Source organism: Bombyx mori, chromosome 11 (assembly GCF_030269925.1).
Source record: "Bombyx mori chromosome 11, ASM3026992v2".
In the NCBI taxonomy this organism is placed as follows: domain Eukaryota; kingdom Metazoa; phylum Arthropoda; class Insecta; order Lepidoptera; family Bombycidae; genus Bombyx; species Bombyx mori.
The window spans coordinates 14,582,150-14,603,977 of NC_085117.1; the positions used below are offsets into that span (position 1 = coordinate 14,582,150).

At 37.0% G+C, this 21,828-nt stretch overlaps 1 protein-coding gene across 4 annotated transcripts in view; it reads left to right on the plus strand.

Annotated features, from left to right (window-relative positions):
• Positions 1–1,770: 1,770 nt before the first annotated feature.
• LOC101741599 (protein-L-histidine N-pros-methyltransferase) overlaps positions 1,771–21,828 on the plus strand; it is a 63,094-nt gene continuing 43,036 nt past the window's right edge. Inside the window, exons 1-2 of one of the 4 annotated variants that reach the window (XM_062671234.1) lie at positions 1,847–1,943; positions 4,943–5,137. In XM_062671234.1, the coding sequence (XP_062527218.1) occupies positions 1,902–1,943; positions 4,943–5,137 (237 nt within the window). In that variant the 5' untranslated portion in view covers positions 1,847–1,901. Of the gene's footprint in view, positions 1,944–3,708; positions 3,859–4,581; positions 5,138–21,828 lie in introns of those variants that run through there. The other 3 variants (XM_062671233.1, XM_062671235.1, XM_012696157.4) reach the window with 3 other exon arrangements.

The window sequence follows — 21,828 nt, forward strand, 5'->3', positions numbered from 1 at the left end:
CCTCAGTTTTATTTTATTTTATTATAATGGTTTTTTGTATTCGTTTTATAATAATAATATAATAGAATGTACGGTATAGTGACAAATAGTCCGTAGCCCTTCCAATGAAAGTTTACGTTTCGGCTGTAATTGTCAATTAAGTTTAACCAATGTTTGTTACAAAAAACCTTAGTACTGTGAAATATTACGCGAATTCTGGTCACGCACGAGTAAATACATAAACGAGTCGAGTTACAGTAGTTACGGCCTCTCCGACATAAATTAACATTAAGAAAGGCGACCATTAACAGCAATAAATGCGGTTACGCAAGACAACAGATGTCCGACTGACGATTTTATTAGAAACGTGATGACTGATGAGTGTATCGTATCGTACCGAAATCAATGCTGACCGAATGATTGCGGCCAAGAGACGTGATCCGACGACACCTTCCGGCCGGTGTGAAAAATTATTATATTCTGATATCTCAATGCCTCATCTGTAACGGTGTAATTGCTGGTTTAGCGGTTTTTATTCAGTCAAAAAGATAATTTCTCGGTTTCTTCCCAGCCCTTTGTTACGACTAAACCGATTTCCTGCCGGGCTACGTGAAAATTTAAACCGACTTAATCCCCTATCGAGCTTTTAATGACATTTTCTTGGAACGCGAAGCCGCAAGAAAACAACCACCACGAACCAAGACGGTTAGCCGCAAATCATAGAAAGATTTGCCGCATTGATAAAAATAAACGAAGGCTTGTATTACGAAATCAATATGAAATTGCATTTCCTAATGTCAATTGTTAGTTACGGAGTGCAATAAAGTTCCAATAATCATGATATGGAATAATTCCTGGGCGATGTGCCTTGCTGGAGCGCATCTGTCTCTTTCCTTCCAATAATTTATGTGTATTTTTGTTTCATTCTTAGCCAGAGGATCGCACGGAGTATGATGAACTCGGTAATGATCCAATCAGAATTGAAGTGCATCAAGTCTCAGACTCTGTGAGAATGCGGTTGCGGGGTGCAAAAACTATGAGCACGAATTTAAATTAAACCACTTGGTCTTGTTTCTAAACGAATACTTATCGTTGTTATTTAAATATAAATACGTACCAAGGTACAAGGCACTCACTGCAGCGAAAATAGTTTGGTAATAGGTATTATTTATCTTCTATTTGAATACATTCGAGAGTTTTAAATGGTTAATACATTTTCATTTGTAATCTGAAGCAATACTGGTTACAAAGTAGTTTCGCTAAAGTTTAACTTTTATTGTACGCTGTGCACTAATATGCCTCAAGTGTTCGTTTTAAGATGTTTTTCGGGATTAAAAATAAGTAATGGTCTCAAAACACCGACTGCTTACCGAAGGCTTGTAATTATTTTAAAAATTCCGCTTGCAAGCTGACCGCTTGAGGCGAGCCGGACGAAAACCCATATTGAACCTACAACCTTCGGGGATGTAACATACCTAATTATTTGTTCATTGAAATTTTACACAGATCCTTATTAAGTAAGAGAATTGCTTCTTAGTGTTTGATAATTTTACGTATTTACTTTTTATATGACCATCAGAATTAAGATACATAAGAGCCAAAATATAATCACCCAAAAAAATGTTTATTTCAACATAGAGAAGTAACTATTGTGTTAAGAAAATAACTTATATATAGTTGTAAAATAATTGATAATAGGAGTGAGCACTAGGAAATAATTCAAAAATATATCCAAATAGTTTAACATTCAAACGTTTATTATCATCAAAGCGGCTTATCAAAAACTCCGATAGATTACGCTAAGCATGTACATATGTATGTAGTGCGTTTATAAATTATCAAAACGAAACAGTGACTTATCACACGCTTCAAAACGATCAAAATTATTTTTTCCACGTGTTTTTTTAAACGTGTAGCCTAAAATGTCTTTCCATAAAGCAAAAGTGGAACCGGTTCGAGAATATGTAAGTACTTTTTGAGTTATATTATTATTATAACTATTATATATTTATAATTATTAAAATTGATTTCATTTAACAGTTAAAAATAATTTTTCATAGTCACAACAATCTTGAAATTGCATCGAAAGGCTTTTGGGTTTTCTAATCATTCAAGGACGTTTTATTTTAATGTATTTATACCTATTCGACGTAATCTATTGTGGCATTCAATCTATTGGTTAAGCTTTTTGTTAAAGTGTTTTTTGTTCGTAGAAATTCGAAGCAACAAGCGCACTTGTCAAAAAATAGTTATGCATCTATGGCACTAACAGGAGGATTGTGACTGAAATAAAATTTTAAGGTTAAAATTGAAAGTAAATACCTAACATTTTTTTATCGCAAATTTAAAAAATAAAATTACAATGTTCTTATAGTTTTTTTATAAGCGATATCATTTATAGTAAGGCTGTCCGTCTACGTAATAAAAAAATCACTTGAAATCTAACGAGTAAGATGCTGCGTTCTTATCGTATCGTTCGAATCCTCTGGTAAAATTAATTATCAAGTACCATGGTAAATAAATATGTACGGAATCCTTCTTTGGTACGTAATGTTAGACGGTTTTATAAACGATTTCATTTTTATTGGTCTACGTATCTGGCAGTGAACTCGACGGGCTATTCTGGCTTCACCGTGACTGGTGGACGAGCTCAGCCTGAAAGAGTTTGCTAGCATCTGCCCTAGCAAGAGCAGTGCTTCGCTGAATCTACCACCAGATCGAAATCGCAGCCTACCAAGAAAAACCGGCGAGAAACTGAATGGCGAAAAACGATCCATTATAGATACAGAGTATTTAACTAATAAATAAACGATTCACATTCAACAATTCTATTTCGCTTGTATTATCAACGCATTAAGCGTATTTGAGATATAAGAACAAATACCTGTGAAGAACAAATAGGTGACCAAAGATACTGATTTCGACTGCGAATTAAATCTGGACCCATTAGTCCAACAATAAATCGAAATTCTACAAGACCGTGCCTCAAAACGGCTCCAGTGGCTTCATTGGCTCAAAACCAGGTAGACCTTGAACTTCTCCCCCTAGGTTAGGAGCTATATACCTAACAGAAACTGTATGATTCGTTTTTTGTACATTTTTCTCACTTTCTGGGCTCGACATAATATCATCCTGTAGGGTTTACCTCCTGCCATTTTTGTAGAAACATAGACCTGAAAGTGACAAAGCAGCACACTCGGTCACCCTCGACCAAGAGTTCGACTTGCGAACTAGCCCTTAAACACAACCCACAAAATTTCTCGCCGGATTTTTTCAGTGGTTCGCGATTCTGATCCGGTAGTAGATTCAGCGAAGCACTGCTCTTGTTAGCAATTCTTTCAGGTTGAGCCCGTAAGCTCACCTACCGGTCAGCGTGAAGTTAGATCAGCCCCTTAGGCTACCACCGATTAATTGAGGAAAAAAGAAACCAGTAGGTACTCATGATTTTGTTATTGGAACTATATCATTATACCTACTATTCGAAAATACAGTTCACCTAATTTCGAAATGCTTTTGTTTTTATAATAACCGTTTCGCTGAATTCGACTTTACCGTAAAGTTAGTTTTAGATCTTTTTTTGTAACGGTTAAAAAGTGTTTGTCAAGAGTAGCGGTGACGGACATAGCCAGTGAACGGACGGTCACGGGCAAGGCCAAACCAAGATTATATATTCTTAAGAATTTAAATCAAATAGATCATTAAAAAACGACCTTTCTCTATTCAGTGTTGTGTATTTAAACGCGTCGACTGCAAAACGTGATTCTCACTATATTACGTGTCATTAAGTGATTCAGCACGAAGTAACGGTGTACCATCATAATGAATTTAGTGCTGCGAGAGATAGTGGCAAAAGCTTCGATTGAAGCTAAACAAGAATCGGTTAGTATTATGTTTTTATGCTTACCCATCAATAATAATTATTGATAAGGAAAGTTTAAGGGACTATTTATGGAAGATTGAATAAATAAATAGCTTGTATGTACTTAGTTACACACCATAGTTGGTATTAGTGCTGTATTAGCAATGGTACTTACTACTAATGATAACTTAAAATCATATAAGTTTCACGATTTGCATAAAATAGTAAACCACAAGGGTCACTTTTATAAAGAGTGCGCAAGTGTAGGCTTAAAGTGACACAAATACCTAACACAGGTATTATATTTTCGGATTTTTTTTAAGACATACCTAATGTGGTAAATATGTGTTAATTTAAAAAGTTACTTAAAAAAGGCTTACGCCACACATCAATCATCAGTTAATCATACAGTCCTTGTTAGTCCTTGTCCAGTTACTATGCCATGGGATATCTACCCACTTCGAATAAAATTAAGTTGGCCATGATAAAGTAACAATGTGATTTACGACCATGAGATTTTCTTTTAAACATATGTAATTTATAACTTTGATGATATAAAGCAAAATTATGCGTTATAGTAAATATAATGAATGCTTTTCATACCATACATTCAAAATTGTAATGCAAAAAATATAAATGAAAAACGAATGAAACAATTTCATTGATTTCAAAATGTTAAATGTAGTCCAATTTTAATGACAATTTAAAGCTTTTCAAGATTTTTTTAGAACATTTATGGCAACACAAAAACGATTCTGACGTTTGTGTGACGTTTGTGCGAAAACCAAAACAAAGACATAAATTTCGTTTTTTTAGTGAATTGATTGTTAATAGAATTTTGCTGATATTAACTATTGCATATACTACACACAGTATTGTAATTAACTACTGAAGATGTATGGATAACACTTTTTTGTAAGAAACCGCTAAAGTGAGGTTAACTAAGAAGAAAATAAATTGTTGATCGTTCTGAGAAAATTCAACATAGTAAACTAAATGAACCATACTCTTCTATTACTATGTAGTTTCATGCTGCAGTGTTGTGCGTTATCAGAGAAGCATTTAAATGTATGCTTAAGAATTGACTTATTTTTTTATGCAAAGGACTGCCAAGCATTCATCTTAAGAAGTAGCCAATCTGAACACACAGGCTATAAGAGGTTTCTATTAGAAGAATTAATAGTAGAAGATAAAATGTCAAGTGAAAGTAGTTTTTATCGACCAAGGAGTGCACTAGCCCGAGCACTGTGTGAGAAACAAAACAATGATAGATATCTCCAGGAACTCGATCAGAATGAGGTAAGATGAATAATATTCACGTGAAAAGTAATAAAACATTAATATAAATAAGTTTCTTGACAGCAATTAAATTATCAATATTCTTCTTCTTCTATTTAGATAAAAATGAATTGCTGTTCATTTAGTCATGCTAAAACTCTAGAACGGCTGGACCGATTTGACTAATTTTGGTCTTGAATTATTTGTGAAAGTCCAGAGAAGGTTTAAAAGGTAGATAAATATGAAAATGCTTAGAATTAAATAAAAATAACAATTTTGTTTTGCATTTGATGTGTCCTCCCTTGGACGGATTCCTTTTGTTTGTGTTAAGTTTATTTTATACAAAAGTTTAGGTCCTTTAGTTATCAATTGAGGCACTACGAAGTCTGCCGGGTCAGGTAATAAAATATAAAATTTCCAAAGGAAAACTTTTATTCAAAACAATGAAATTTTCTACTAATGGAATTCATGTAAAACTAAAATAATGATACTAGGTCTAGAATTATACTTCATGTGTGCATATGTAATACCAAATGAAAATGTTTTAGATACAACTGCACTATGAACAACCCTGTAAAAGTACTATGTTGAAATTTTTTTTATTGCCTTTGTAGGCAAACGTCTATGTGGCCCGCCTAATGGTAAGTGGTTACTGTCGGTTATGGACGTCAGCAATGCCAGGGGCAGGGCCAAGCCACTGCCTACCATTGAGTATTCTCTGCAAGCCGTGTTTGAAGAAGGACATATCATATCACACATTTATCACAATTTAAGTTTTTAAGTTACATTGAAGTACCATATTTTAAAATTTATTTACTATCATTCTAAAACTGCTTTAAAAATTCAAAATTTCAAAATTATAAGCAATATTTTTTCCGGTCAGTTGGTAAATGATTAGTATCTTTAAGAATTTTTATACTTATATGTTCCAATAGTTGCTAGGGCACCTAACTACTTTACAATAACATATATATGTAAAATAAGCAAAAATAAAACATCTAAATACTATTTTCCCTACCCTCCGTTTGCAAGTGTTTCTCTTTTTTTTAATAGCAGATTTTTACTGCTATCAATGATGTTGTTTTTAGGGAATAAGTAGCCTTTTTTTCATCAATGCATCTTCTTTCTGAAACGCATAAATAATAATAAGTCTTTAAATAATAATAAGTAATTGAATAAACATTTAAATAGTTAAATAGTACATTATCTTCCTCTCTATTTCTGCTCAAAATCAGTATTTGCCATTTGTATCTGGATATACTTGTCCACTTGTATGTTTGAAGACTTAAAAAAATTTAATTGCTTATTCATTTAATCCTTAGTCCTTATTTTTATTTCATTATTTTTATAGCCTTTATTTATTTAGTCCTTGTCTTAAATGGAATAAGTACATGTAAGCTTATAACTTAATTTAGCTTAAAAGATCATGACCGATTTGCCTGCCTTGTTTTGAATAACAAACCTAAAATGGCTAAAGCAGAATAGGAATTACTGGTAATATTGAATTAAAAAGCAAAGTGAGACTGTGCAATCACATGCCTGAAATTTAGATCCTTAGGATCTTAAGTGAAGTTCCTATTACAACGGCTATTACACCTCTTGAATAAACTCAATTGGTCAGTTTTTTCCAAGCTCTGTAAAATTCTCTACGTCAACAAAGAGCTGTTTGCCTTAGCCTTACTATTCCTAATATCCATAAGCCACAACAATTTCTCACCATCAAATTGGCCCTATGCTTGTCTGCATTAGGAGGCAGTAATACAAAGATTAATTGACTTTCTTTAACTATCTCTTTTTACAAGAGGTCTCAGCCACCTGGCTGTTTCCCTAATCCTGCTGATCTTCATGAGCTACAGTGACTACTCACCATGAGCTTGGCTGTCTGCCTTTTTTTAGGAAGTTCCATTAAGTTGTTACCTGAACCCCATTGATTGACATCATTGTGATTATGCCACTCTGAGGACAAATTCTCAATTGGAAGGCATCCTCTTGCCACAAATAGCCACGACGGTGCATTAGGACTCATGGGAAGATTTTATGCCTTTAATCTATGTCTTTGATCTCTGCCCTTGAGACATTACCAAACAAACGGGCCGATGATGCGCTTGTTTTTTTTCACCTGGTGAACAGCACCTGGAGTTATGTGGTTACCGTAGTCCATAGACATCTTCAAAGTAAATGCCGCCAACTACCTTGAGATATAGGTTCTAAGGGCTCAGTACGGTTACAACGGCTGCCCCACCCTTCAAGCCGAAACGCATTACTGCTTCACGGAGAAATAGGCATTGTATTTGCAATGACCTACGTAAATAGGCAGCGTGGTGGTACCTACCCGTGCGGACTCATAAGAGGTCCTACGACCAGTAATTACGTAAATTATAATTTTGCTAGTTTGATTTTTACTACACGATGTTATTCCTTCACCGTGGAAGTCAATCGTCAACATTTATTACGTACGTATTTCATTAGAAAAATTTGTACTTGCAAGCGTGATACGAACACCGGTGTATCGCTAGATACGGATGCACCGGACGTCTTATCCTTTAGGCCACGACGACTATATCAACTATGTTGTTCAACTGTGCCAAAAGAAGATATAAAGTAGATCTATTTAAAACAATCTAATCGAAGACTCTAATACATAGAAGTGTAGCGGTAGTTTTACTACCTTTGACTGGGAGATGCATAGAAAATAATTGACAAAAATCTGAATCGCGCCAACGACATTTTCTAGAAATTTTTATTTGATATACTACATCAATGATATTTAACGAGTCGCTGGTCTAAAACAAGTGCTCGGTGGAAGATCTAACTCTTCCTAGTTGTCGCGCCCAAAGAAGCCTCGGTTGCTCTACAAAAAGGGATTTGCGGTTGCTTTACATCAGATACAGGCTCGTGAACAAGTGGGTTTTTGATTGCTTTCATTACGAGAGTTGGAGATCGATTGGATCGAGGCCTTTTTATTTTGTGGTGCAGTGGCAGAATTACTTTTTATTGATCCACCTTGAAACGTGGCGTCCGATTCTGGAATATATTGAGTAACGGTTGCACCTTGCTTCGAGCTGCAAACGATGACTGCCTTGCGATGTAAATTGTCAAGACATCTACCGCAGGCGGAGTCAGTCAGTATGTGTCACGTGTAAAACGTAGTTAAAAACAAAAAAAGGTGCCAGAAAACTAGTCTTTTTCTAGAGGTTCTACTTTTTTCTTTTTTCAGTAATCCATATGTTAAAAATGAATTGCTGTTCGTTAGTCTCGCTAAAACTCGAGAACGGCTGGACTGATTTGGCTAATTTTGGTCTCGAACTATTCGTGGAAGTCCAGGGAAGGTTTAAAAGGTAGATAAATATGAAAATGCTCGGAATTGAATAAAAATAGCAATTTTGTTTTTCCTTTGATGTGTCCCCCGTCGGACGGATTCCTTTTGTTTAAGTTTATTTTATACAAAAATTTAGGTCTTTTATTTATCGACTGAGGCACTACGAAGTATGCCGGGTTAGCTAGTATTAACTAAAATGCAGGCTTTGTCCATTAAGATTATTGGTTATATAAAATATGCTCATTTGTAGATATTCTGGAAATTCCGATTAATTTTAAAACCGATTTTTTTTGTTATCTTTGTTATAAACACTCATTAAACGGGTTCTTACCGCCATTTTTAATCTTGATTAGTTCCCGATATATCGACATGGTTGCAGACGCCATGATCACAGGTAGACTGAAGACTGCGGGAAGATTCCTAAGAACAGACAAATTTATCTAATCAGTCCGTGTCTGTGTGTTACCACTGGAACTCGATTACTCACTGTGGGGAAAACGACAAAAGGAAGATCTTCCACCGAGCGGGTGAAATTACTCGATAGACCGACGGTCCTAATGTGGTTGTTCGAAACTTGTATATATGCAAGCTTATCTTGAAAATGTCGTAAGCGTGATTCAGGCATCTGTCAAATATCAAATATCTTGTGTTGTTGATGGCTAGGCTTTTGATTCCATCGAAACTTGAGCGGTCCTTAGATCTCTCCAGCGGTGCAGTATTGACTATCGGTATGTCGAAGTGTTGAAGTACTTGCTTAATAACGCCACCATGTCAGTCCGAGTACAGGAGCATCATTGCACGAAGGAAATCACGTTAAAGAGAGGAGTAAGACAGGGAGATGTTATATCTCCGAAACTGTTTACCGCTGCCTTAGAGGATTCCTTCAAGCTCCTGGAATGGTAAGGACTTGGCATAAATATAAACGGCGAATACATCACACACCTTCGATTTGCTGACAATATAGTGGTCATGGCTGAGTCGCTGGAAGATTTGGGGCAGTTGCTCGGTGACCTCAATAAAGTTTCCCAACGAGTGGGCTTAAAATTAATATGGATAAAACGAAAATCATGTTCAATGTCTATGTTAAGCCCACCCCAGTAACTGTTGGGAACTCTACTCTTGAAGTTGTAGACGAATATATAGACCTGGGACAGGCAGTCCGATTAGGTAAGTCCAACTTCGAGAGAGAGAGTTCAGTAGGCAAATCCAACTCGGCTGGGCAGCGTTCGGTAAATTAAAAAATGTGTTCTCGTCCAAAATCCCTCAATGCCTGAAGAGAAAGGTATACAACCAATGCGTGCTACCAGTGATGACTTACGGTTCCGAGACGTGGTGCTTCACAAGGGATCTTTTTAGGAAGCTCAGTGTCGCGCAGCGAGTTATGGAGAGGGCTATGCTTGGTATTTCTCTACGAGACCGAATCAGAAATGAGGAGATCCATAGAAGAACCATGACATATACATTTACGGTGTAGATAATTTTTGCCGACACTTTGAGAACGCTTTGTTTTTTACTAAGGTAGGTTTACAGCTCTATCGGTAAAACCTAAAATAGAACTAAGAGGTAGATTTGTCTCCACCTAACATGCTACCAGTAGACTTCAGTCTACCTGTGATAAAAGATCGTGGGAAGAAACGGTTAAAATAGTGTTTATAATCTAAATATTTTCCTTATCTATTATGGAACACTGAAACTAGAAGTTTTTTGTTGTTCTTCGAAAATAATTGTATAACGTTAATTTTTTTTGTGGAGATGTGATCCAGCTCGCTGTTTTTTTGTGTGTAATAGAAAACTATGCATGCAAAAGAATTCGAATGTAAATTTTCTTCTGGGCTGGGATGAAGCTAGAAATGGGTGCTCTGTCAAATCAAAGTTCGCACAATAACTACGGAATGTTTGCTGGGTTCGCAGTTTGATTGTTGGATCCAATTTTCGTTCTGGGGACGATTCGTGTAGCGTTACTGTCTCACTCGCCGGGACTTTTTCATACGAGACGCACACGCAATCGGAGCCTCACGTGTGCCTCGGTAACGAGAATATATTTGCGTATGAAGAACACGAAATACCTCTGAATTGTGGAGGGAATAAGACATTCAACCCGCTCCCCCACCGCCCACCATCCCCCGCGACCCTTTTAACTTTCATCTCTGTCGAGTGCTCGGTCCACATACTTTTGTTCTATTTGATCAATGTTATTAAAATGTCGCGGGCTCGCTGGATTACAAACATTTGACTATGTTAGCGGCTTCAATATACATAGTGCGTACCATATTTTTATTAAATTCCCAAATATATTCTCGTTATTACGTTAAATTCAGGGACAAAAAATGACATATTTGGGTCGAACTAGGATTATAGTATTCCTTCTTATGGATTAACTATATATATAATTTTCTTAAACTGATTTCCATACTTAAATTTCAAATGACACATATTTTTCCAAGTAGGTACGTCACAAACCGTTTGTCGTTAAATATACGAACTGCGCACCCAGCGAAGCGAGCGTCACACGACTTCTTCGTCATCGGCCATAATCACTGTTATCCATTCTGTTAAAATCACCCGAGGATAAATTAGTTAAGTAGGAGCTTCCGTTAATCGTTGGTCGCAGACCGGGCCGGTCGCTCGGTCTAAATGAATTAATTTATACTTATTTATACGGGGACGATTTCGGTGTCACGAAAGGATGGGGTGATTGTGTTGTGATTGCTTGCGCTTCCTCTGGACACGTCGTATAAACGGTCCGGCCTCGCCTCGCCTATGTTATTGCTGTCATTAAAACGTAAGCTAACATTGTTGTTTTAGAACGTTATAGTAGTCGTTGCTGTCATCATTCAATATAGAGCGAATTGTCTTACAAGAAATGGTCATACAATACGGAATTGGAGACTGCTTGACCTCGTATCTAGATATGTACGTTGCCACGTTAAGATAGCGATGTTTTCCGGCCTACCCGTCTATGCAAAGAAAGAACAATAATTCAATTGTTCAATTCAATATGGTTGTTTCTGAAGTTCACGACGTTTGATCAAAACGCAACGACAATTGATACTTCCACCTCATGTCTTAAGGCGGGTGGCAAGATTCTGGTTATGATATGTACGAGATTCGATAACCACTTAAACTAGGTGAGCCGTAAGCTTTAAAGAGTGATATAAAAATTATGGATGCATAGTAAGAATATCTCTAGATTTCTCGCACGCACTATAGTGGCGACAAAATTACATAAGCAGCAGCGTTTTTTTTGTATTTTACAGTACCTAATTGATAATTTTCAATTCCACCTTCATATTTGAATGGTTCTTAACTAACTAGTTTCTGAAATAATTTATAGTTTAGCATATTTCATTTCAAATAAAGAGAATAACCACCAACTGACTACATTCACGCTTATCTAAGAACAATATATGTTAGCAGATACAATTGGTGTGTAAATTATTATTATTTTTGTCACTGCAGCTCTTAAACAAAAGTCTGTAGACAAAGTTTAAGATACTGTTCCAATTTCCGCACAGTAAGAACTGTATGAAAAGATTTGGAGTAACATTTCGGAATCGATATCTGAAGCGCAATGTCCACACACCGAAGTTAGACACCTGAGTTGCGCTGGGCGCATCGCTCACTGCAATCTGTACATTATTTCTCCATTGTTCGCGTAACGAGCCACCACCCCTGAAGGCGCCACCACGCACTCACACCTCGCGCCTCCTGTTTCCCACACCCGCCCCTGAGGCGGTGGGACTTCACTCGCGCCTTTCTTTTATCATTCCTCTCTTTATTTCCGAATGCAAATAATCCTCCACACGTGTGAGAACCGAAACCATTGTTCTCGCTTTTCTCCCTACACCCCTCTAAGGACCTCGGTGACAAATCTTTTTGTACAACCTTAAGTTTTAACTATACCTAGAATATATGGTTACATATGACTTAAACACTATTGAGCTTACAAACATTTTTTTCTTTTATCACAAGGCTTTTGAGATTATTGTCAATAATTACGCATATTAGAACGTTGTTCGTAAACACTATTCGTTCAAACCTAAATACGGGTATTTAAATCTATTTAACGACAAATAAATTCTAGTCATAGTAGAATGACAATTGAAGAAACTGTGACAACTGTCGCGAGTGGAGGACAAACAGCTCGTTAAGACTACGGTCGGCGGAAGGGTGGAGCACCGCGATTCCCAAGAAAAACGCTAAGTGGGAAATCAATACGTATTAGGAGCAATATCGGACCGTCGCGCGTCACTTCATGATGGATGAACGCTCCCGAACTTTCCGAAGTCTAATAATGACAATATACAAATTGACGTCCGCGAACACTTCCGAAACGCGATAGCGCGTCGTCGCTCACACCACTCACATTATGTAAACAAACATGGAAAAAACTGATCGCCTTCAATTTATGTAATAGAAATCTCAATTACGGATATGTTTTTTGGGTCTCATCTATCATGCGACGCTGAGAAGGCGGGTGTTCCCGTGAGTCAATCGTCGCATCGAATAATGGCGTCGCCTCCGTGACGTCTCACAACGAGTGTGATATTGGAGTGGATCGACAGGCGGGAGTCACCGCGTCTCTACATATTGAAAGCTATTTGGAATTTGCAAATAAATATACATATGAACTCGAGTAGGGCCCGCCCGCCTAAAGTCCCGCCACCTTGCGCAATTCGCATCACAGACAGCACTCCAATATTGAAATCACATTACTTTTTGTTTTAACATGCTGTCTATATTTTATAAAACCTTGTATCACACGTATTTTGTGATTTTCCATAAACTAGTGGTCCCTCTGTAGTCGAAATTCAAGTATAATTAATTGAAATTATAGATTTGGACATTATTATGGTTCTATTGTCAAAGACTACTTTTACATTTAATCATATAAATCTATTCTCAATTTCACCACAGATTTTAACTATAAATATATATTCGTGTGTGTGTCAAATACATGGTAGTGTGTGTGTAATGTTTTCTTTGTTAATTTAATGATTTTTTAGCATCATTAAAAAAAGTATTCTGCACTCCTCTATATTCTCTATAAATGTGAGAAATTTCATACTCCTCCGTCCGCGTAATTTTTGTAAAAAGGGGTACACAGTTTTTGCTTCACATATTAATATATAGATCATTATGACGAACTGTAGACTGCTTACTGTACATATAGTATTTGTTTATACTGAAAAGTAAATTAGAGATAATATGTATAGAAATTGAGATGAGTAGTTGGCTTAGCGTAAACTAACGTCGCTTAGCCTTACATGCGATTAAGTCGGGTAGTTGATACAGAGGAGAGGGGGGGTGTATTTATGTCACCTCGGGGACGCGAAAGCTCGCCCCACCCCAATTATACCGCAGTAAAAGTCATAAAAAGACACCCGAAGTTTTTACACGACCCAAGAAGAGGCCCACGCGAAATTAAGAGGGGCGCCGAAATGTGAGATGAGCATGAATTTTTTATAAGCCCAGATGATGGTGCTCCGTTTATGATGTCTTATGGCGAATAATGGCCAACGCTGCACGCGCTCTTTGTTTGTTCGTCTGCATCATTGATGAGTTTCCCTTTATTGCTGCCACAGGCCGTACCGAATAATTAATTACCAATCCAACGCCGCGTTTACATTTTCGAACGATCAAATACCAAATAAGACTGGTAGTCGTAATTAAGTCCCCGGGCGCTCGACGGTATCAACATTTTTGTCGTTATCTTGTGAATTATTGGACCATTTGCAATTTTTTCGATATGACATTTCGTGTGAGATGCAGCGTACACCGTTATATATTGCAATGCGGACAGCTCCATAAGTCTTATTGCTTTATGGTGCTCGTCTTATTAAGTTTTTTCATAAATTTCCGATCAATTTACACATTCGACACATAACGATCCCGTCGCTTATTAGACGTTTTTCTTATCTACTGTAGGAAAACGGACCGATATACGTGCACAGTGACGGATTAAAAGACACACACGTATACACAAAGTTAATTTTAACTTTTCAATTCGAAACTTGGGTCATAAATAATGCTTTTATTTAATGCGATTTATGTTCACGAAACCAGGTCGAAAACGATCTGAGAGCTCCTTAAAGGCAAACGATTTTGCGTTTTGTTCACGCTCATATGAAACAATACATTCTCACGTTTAATTTCTTTCGAGTTTTAACAATTTATTCCTTTACGACTGTGTTTATTGAGCTCCAAGGCGACGCAATAACTTCACTTGAGATTTACCATACAGAAATAGCACAAACGTACGTATAAAGTATACAAACTTTGCGAGTTCGTGTGATGATAATGTGTGCGATGCACTTAACTTATTCGGGATAAACCACTCGTCTAAGCAATTCAATGTTTAATTCAACGAAGAGACATTCACGCGAAAGTATCGTGTCTACCCGCTTCGTGTTAATGCGGTAAAATTTAAAATGAAGTTGTAATAAAAAAGAAAAAATGTTTATTTTTGCGAAATCCCATTTTATGTACGTTCGTATCGAGTAAATGCTACTCTCGTATGTATTTTTTTCAGACTTACGTCTGAACATAACCTTGTTCATTATAAAAAACTTTCGCTCAGTCATTTTTAAGGTTTGTAATAAATCCGTCATCTATAATATACTAAATACTACTAGTGAATTCCGGCCGCGCTCCGCTGTGACTGTTTTTAATTGAATGAAAATAATCGATTGTGTGAAAGTATCCGCGGGCCACCTATGATACGTTGATGGTTAACAACATAAACCTTATTTGGAGTTCCAAAAAGAACAATTTCATCAAAACCAGTTTAATGGTTTAGATGAAATAATCTCCAGTATAATTTTGTTATGTAATTGTAAAATGAAAACGTAATAATTGTTTGTAAAAAGTATTCATTTAAAGATAATAAATAATGATATGAAATACTTTATTGATTAATTTGCGTTTTTACTTAATTACCAAATTAACTTTTAATTATCAATCGCAGGTAGAGTTTATTATAAACTCTTGCTTAATAATAAAATCTAAGAACTATTTATTATATATAGACCCACGGTACATCTTCGTTGCAATGGTATCATGATATTATTATGATTGTCTATGTCCGATTTTCAGTCATTAAATTTTCACTTGATAATTACAACTATCGAACCCGCTAGATTTAAAATTCTGTTTAGACACAAGTTTTCAATCTGAAATTGAAATTCGCGTTCCCGGCTGTAACCATACTTATTCTGGTTTGAAGCAAGTACCGAAACAGTTTGGTGGTGCGTGCGTGCGTGCCTAGCCGGCCTCCGGTCGCGGCTAATATGATTATGACAACGCTACGTGCCAACCCAACTCCGGGAATCCTCGCACAAATATTCATTAATCTTTCACGGTCCGACGTCCGCTCAGATGGAGATTTAATCAGATTAAGGATCATCTTTTTTGCGGGAAAAGTCATGCCCTTTTGTTGCTAGTCGACCGGCGCTCACTTTTCCGTTGAATTTATGACGGCCGATGTTTTACTCTGAATGTAAATCGTGATAGAAGATTGCGTTTGTTTGTTTTTTTTTTATCGTTTTTTTTTTTACGTTGGTCACACGTAATGATACAAAAACAAGTCTACGCACATGTGTGCTGTAGACGGCGCCGAGACGACTGTTAGTGACCGCGAATAGCGAGACCTCGCCACGCAGTCTGCCGTAAACGTTCCTCGCAAGCGTCGCGCCCTTTTGTATGTATTTCTTAACGAACCTATATCTATATAACTCTATAACTACATCATCAGAATTTTTACTATTATCAAAATAAATTACAAACAAACTGAATTGCGTGGAGCGTCGAAAAATTCACTTAGTTTTATAAAACAACTTTAATGTTTTACACTTTAAAAGTGGTCGTGTTGGGCAGGCCGTTTGATTCGTAGATAGGCTCGAGAAGGCCCACACAAAACGAAATAAAATGCCCTGATACGTGCGTAAAATTATTTAACCATTGTATGCAAATCAACGCGGCCGTGATTATTTTATTTCCTAAGAACCACCGAATATAAATTTCGATTAAAAATAATCCGGTCTGAAAGTCGAACAAGAATTTTAAATTAACTGGCGTTGTTTCGTTCATAATAAATAAAGTAAATACAAGCTACATTATGTGAAAGTCAGCCAAAGGTTACTATTTGTTTAACCGAACAACTAGATCTGACGGATATTAACATCATAAAACATTCTTAAGAAATGTTTCATTTAACTCGTTGCGCATTCGTAAAATAAATATGAAATCGAATCATTAAAAACAATAACTTTTGAATCAATCCCTAGTAAAGATCAATTTAATTATTTTAAATTGAGTATTTATTTAATTAATTTTATTTATTGAAGTGAAACTTCCTTATCGGCGTTGGAAAAAAAATTACCGTCACATTTTTCGGTTACGCGTCACATTTTTCCGTTACGCGCCATCTTTTTCTTGCCCCTACCACGGTTGGTTCAGACGAAGAGTACTTTCACTTTCTCCAACGGAGTAGGGATAGCATTAATGTTTCACTTCTTACGTGTGTACACTAGTACACGCACACATTTTTTAATAGCCATATCTATTGAGATTTGTGTGTAGAATATGAGCTCTTATATGTTTTAGTTGTTGTTATTACACAGATCAATACTATATGTTTTTAATTTTATGATAATATAATTTTCAATCCTTTCTGTTTTCACCTCGATTCACGTTTACATTAATACGTGCGTCCTCCCAAAAAATATATTGAAGTGAAACTTCCTTATCGGCGTTGGAAAAAAATTTACCGTCACGTTTTTCGGTTACGCGTCACATTTTTCCATTACGCGCCATCTTTTTCTTGCCCCTACCACGGTTGGTTCAGACGAAGAGTACTTTCACTTTCTCCAACGGAGTAGGGATAGCATTAATGTTTCACTTCTTACGTGTGTACACTAGTACACGCACACATTTTTTGCTACTATTTACGACCCAATAATTTAGTAAAATGCCTTATGACATTAAGTTTCTAACATTATATGCACTAGAGATTAAATAAATACACTCCAAATAGAGTCCTCTTCCTCCAAACTTGAAATATCCTGTAGGCTATGGCTGTACGACAATCTGTGTGGAGTTAAGTCATCGTGGCCTAATAGATAAGAACTCCTGGTGTACTATTATCGCATTACAACTATGCCATTGTTCTAATCCCGCTAACAGGTATCGAGTTCCAATGATATACATACGTACTTAATATAATAACTTCCTCGATGAAAGAGCAGCAACATGTAATAAAAATAAAACCCGCAAAAATTGTGATTTGCATAATTACTGGTGGTAAACCCTCACTGGCTGGTACCACCACGTTCCGGCTTAAAAGATTTGTACAGCCCTCTTACAATTGGCACTCAAGGAAGGTGATGACATGGTCTATAGGTTCAATTAACTACTTAAATAAAAACACATAAATTAAAAAAAAAACCTTCTTTTGGCAAGTGAATTTTACAAATAATGTATATTAATTTGGATGACGAAAAATTAAAAAACTTGGTCATCGGAACATTCTTAACGCTTGAACAGTAGTACAAAAGTGTTAACCCACTGAGTTTCTCGCCGGATCTTCTCAGTGGGTCGCGTTTCCGATCCGGTGGTAGATTCTGCGAAGCACTGCTCTTGCTAGGTTCAGTGTTAGCAACACTCCGGTTCGAGCCCCGTGAGCTCAACTACACACGTTAGGGTGAAACTAAAATAGCCTCTCAAGGCTATTAGCATAGGTAGGAAAAAAAAGTGACGGCCATTTTGGTTATAAAGGCATAATTCATTTATTAAAACGAAACGGGCCGGTAGTGGCGGCGCGGCGCGGCGTACGGTGTCTAATGAAAGTTGGCGTTGCAAAAACGTCGCCTCGACGAGAATGTGTCGCCCTCGCGTTCTGGGACGTGTACAGGCTATAAAAATACCGGTGGATGTGGCACCAGGCTCGCGGTCTACCCCACACTCTATTTCTTTTTCAATCAATTCAATCAACGGCTGTCGTTCGATTGGCTTTTGACGGCCAAATTTCGTGTCATCTCTATATATAAAAATGAATTGCTGTTCGTTAGTCTCGCTAAAACTCGAGAACAACTGGACCGATTTGGCTAATTTTGGTCTTGAATTATTCGTGGAAGTCCAGGGAAGGTTTAAAAGGTGAGAAAATATAAAAAAGCTCGGAATTATATAAAAACAAACAATTTTGTTTTTCCTTTGATGTGTCCCCTTGATGTGTCTTTTATTTATCGATTGAGGAACTACGAAGTCTGCCGGGTCAGCTAGTTTGAAATAAAAATTTGTGATACGCCTTGGAAATTTACTATCGATGTAAGTCTTCCTTAACTAATGCCTTTAACAAAGAAGAAGGAAATCAACGTATATTAAGTTCAGAATTTGTCGTAACACATGCCAGGTAAATACATACATACATACATAATACATTTCCTGTCGCACAAACAAATCATTGAAATTTCTGGAAATCACTGAATATAAATAGAGGCCCAGGTGTTTAATGTTCCCGTGGTCAAGGCTGTAAGTTGATGATTTCTCAGTTTTACATTATGTTTTCATAAAGTGCGTTTTAAATAAATAAGTGGTTTAGATAACAGCAAATAATGGACATGATAGCAATTAAACAACTGTGGATACAATTGATTCGGTTTCTCTTATTGATTTATCTAAACTTTTCAACAAGCTTACTGGTGATAGGATCTCTTGTGAGTCCGCACGGGTAGGTACCAACACCCTGCCTATTTCTGCCGTGAAGCAGTAATGCGTTTCGGTTTGAAGGGTGGGGCAGCCGTTGTAACTATACTGAGACCTTAAAACTTATATCTTAAGGTGGTTGGCGCATTTACGTTGTAGATTTCTATGGGCTCCAGTAACCACTTAACATCAGGTGGGCTGTAAGCTCGTCCACCCATTTAGGCAATAAAAAAAATAAAAACAATACACACAGACACAAACACATATATAACACAGTGAACTCCAGTCTTCACCCGCGAGGCATCAGCTTATAAGATATTCTCGCTCATTTACACGTGGCTGCTTTTTGCCGGCATTTAATTTTTGCGGACAATGGGTCGACCGATCACCGGTCGCGTTTATACAATCGGTTGCCTTGTCGTCCGTCCTCTTAATTGTTTTCGTTGCCTTTGCACCATTTTGATTGAAATGTAGCAATTCAGAGGGCATAAACTGTATACAGACAGCTATTTACGTAACCCATTCAAACTTCATTATGGTAGGCAGCGGCTTGGCTCTGTCCCTGGCATTGCTGAAGTCCATGGGCGACGGTAACCACTCACCATCAGGTGGGCCGTATGCTCCTCTGCCTAAAAAAAAAAAAGCTTCATATAACAAATTTGACAAAGTTCTAAATTTTGAAATAGAAAAAAAACACATCTTAATACTGGTTTCATCTTGCAGGTGTAAGTGGTAACAAAAAGTTATTTTGAAGATTCGAACTGCTTAAGCTTAAGAAAATACGTAAACAAAATGGAAAAGGAAAACATAACGTTTTTAAAAATCGAATCTGAACATTTAAATGCAAATTACGCACCCTGGGAAATAGTTGAAGCGAAATGGCCCTTGATTAAATTCGCAGACGTTACATTCCCGTGGATTGGCGACGCGGAAATAATAGTGCAAATGAATCTGAATGGCATTACGGCTGGAGTCACGTCGGCCAATAAATTTTAAGTCCCGATAGAACAATTAAAAGACGCGTTTAAAACAATTACGCAACGGTGGCCCCCAGGCTGTTCGTGATGGTATAGAACAAAGAGCTCAACCGTACTTTATCATGAATTGCTGCTACCTTCAGAATAATATTTGCTAGACTGGGCTTTGTGTGAATTATAGTTCAATTTACAATGAATACATGTGATTTTTAAATTAAAACGTCACTCTCCCTTCGTATCCTTGAGAGCCTGATCTCACAGAAATTGCTTAAGTTCATAATCCAAGCCAGATTATATGATATTAACGTCATTTTGAAACACATTAAATGATACACACAAAACTGATTACTCCCATGATAGATTACTCTTTTTTATGGCCTAGATGGGTGTACAAGCTCGTGGCCCACTTGGTATTAAGTGGTTACCGGTACTCATAGACATCTACAACGTAAATGCCGCCACCCACCTTGAGACATAAGTTCTAAGGTCTCAGTTTTTACAATTTAGCGGCTGCCCCAACCTCCAAACTGAAACACATTACTGCTACATGGCAGAAATAGGCAGGGTGGTGGTACCTATGTATGTATGTTGTATGATGGTATAAATCATTAACACTTGTTAAGTACGTATTTCATTCGAAAAATTGGTCTTTGCCTGTAGGATTCGAACGCCGGTGCATCGCTAGATACGAATGCATGCATACGAATGGACGTCTTATCATTTAGGCCACAATGACTTTTTTTATACTCCCAATTTTAACTTTAATATGTCCTACTTCATTCATTCAAAATCAGCCAAGAAATAAATCTTACACGGGCACAATCAAAGCGAAACATATGTATTAATGATGAATACATTATTTGTTTTATTCAAATGTCAAATGTTAATCAAAGTTATTTGATACCATAAAATAACTTTTGTACAAAATTGAGATTATATTATTTTAATAAAACTTGTAGTCTTGCTTCAGGAATGCTTTTATTTCTCAGATGGGCGGACCAACTCACACCTGGTGTTAAGTAAACGTAAATGCCTTGAGATGTTGAGCCCTTGAGATGTTGAACCCACCTTGAGATATAAGTTCTAAGGTCTCAGTATAGTTACAACGGCTGCCCCACCCTTCAAACCGAAACGCATTACTGCTTCACGGCAGAAATAGGCGGAGTGGTGGTACCTACCCGTGCGGACTCACAAGAGGTCCTGCATACTGCATCACTGCTCTTTAGTCATACGTGTTATATACGCAATTGTAAATCAAGTCTATTAAAAACAATGCCTTAAATTAAATTTCTTTGAAACCTTAATGCGATAGAATCGTGCAATGAAATAAATCTTCAGACTTTCATGTTCCTGTTTCATCCATTTTTCTGAGTACAGCATTTCGGTCTGCAGAAGGTACGTACATACGTCCAAGCGATCTGCATCCCGGCTGATCCTATTTTAATGGAGCGCCCGGCAAACAACCTCCGAGCCGCTTACTGGAAAATCCATTGGGATTCTATGCGCCACTTAGCTCGCCTACTATACCGTGCTTGGTTTCACATAATCTATATCTATACTAATATATAAATCTACAGTGGTTTTTACGGATGTACCGTTATAACTACTGAACCATGCATCCGATTGACTTGAAACTCGGTATCCATGTAGAAAATACATGTACTTAATGTATAGGCTAAAATATTTATATGGGTGTTGGACTCCCTACTCCAGTT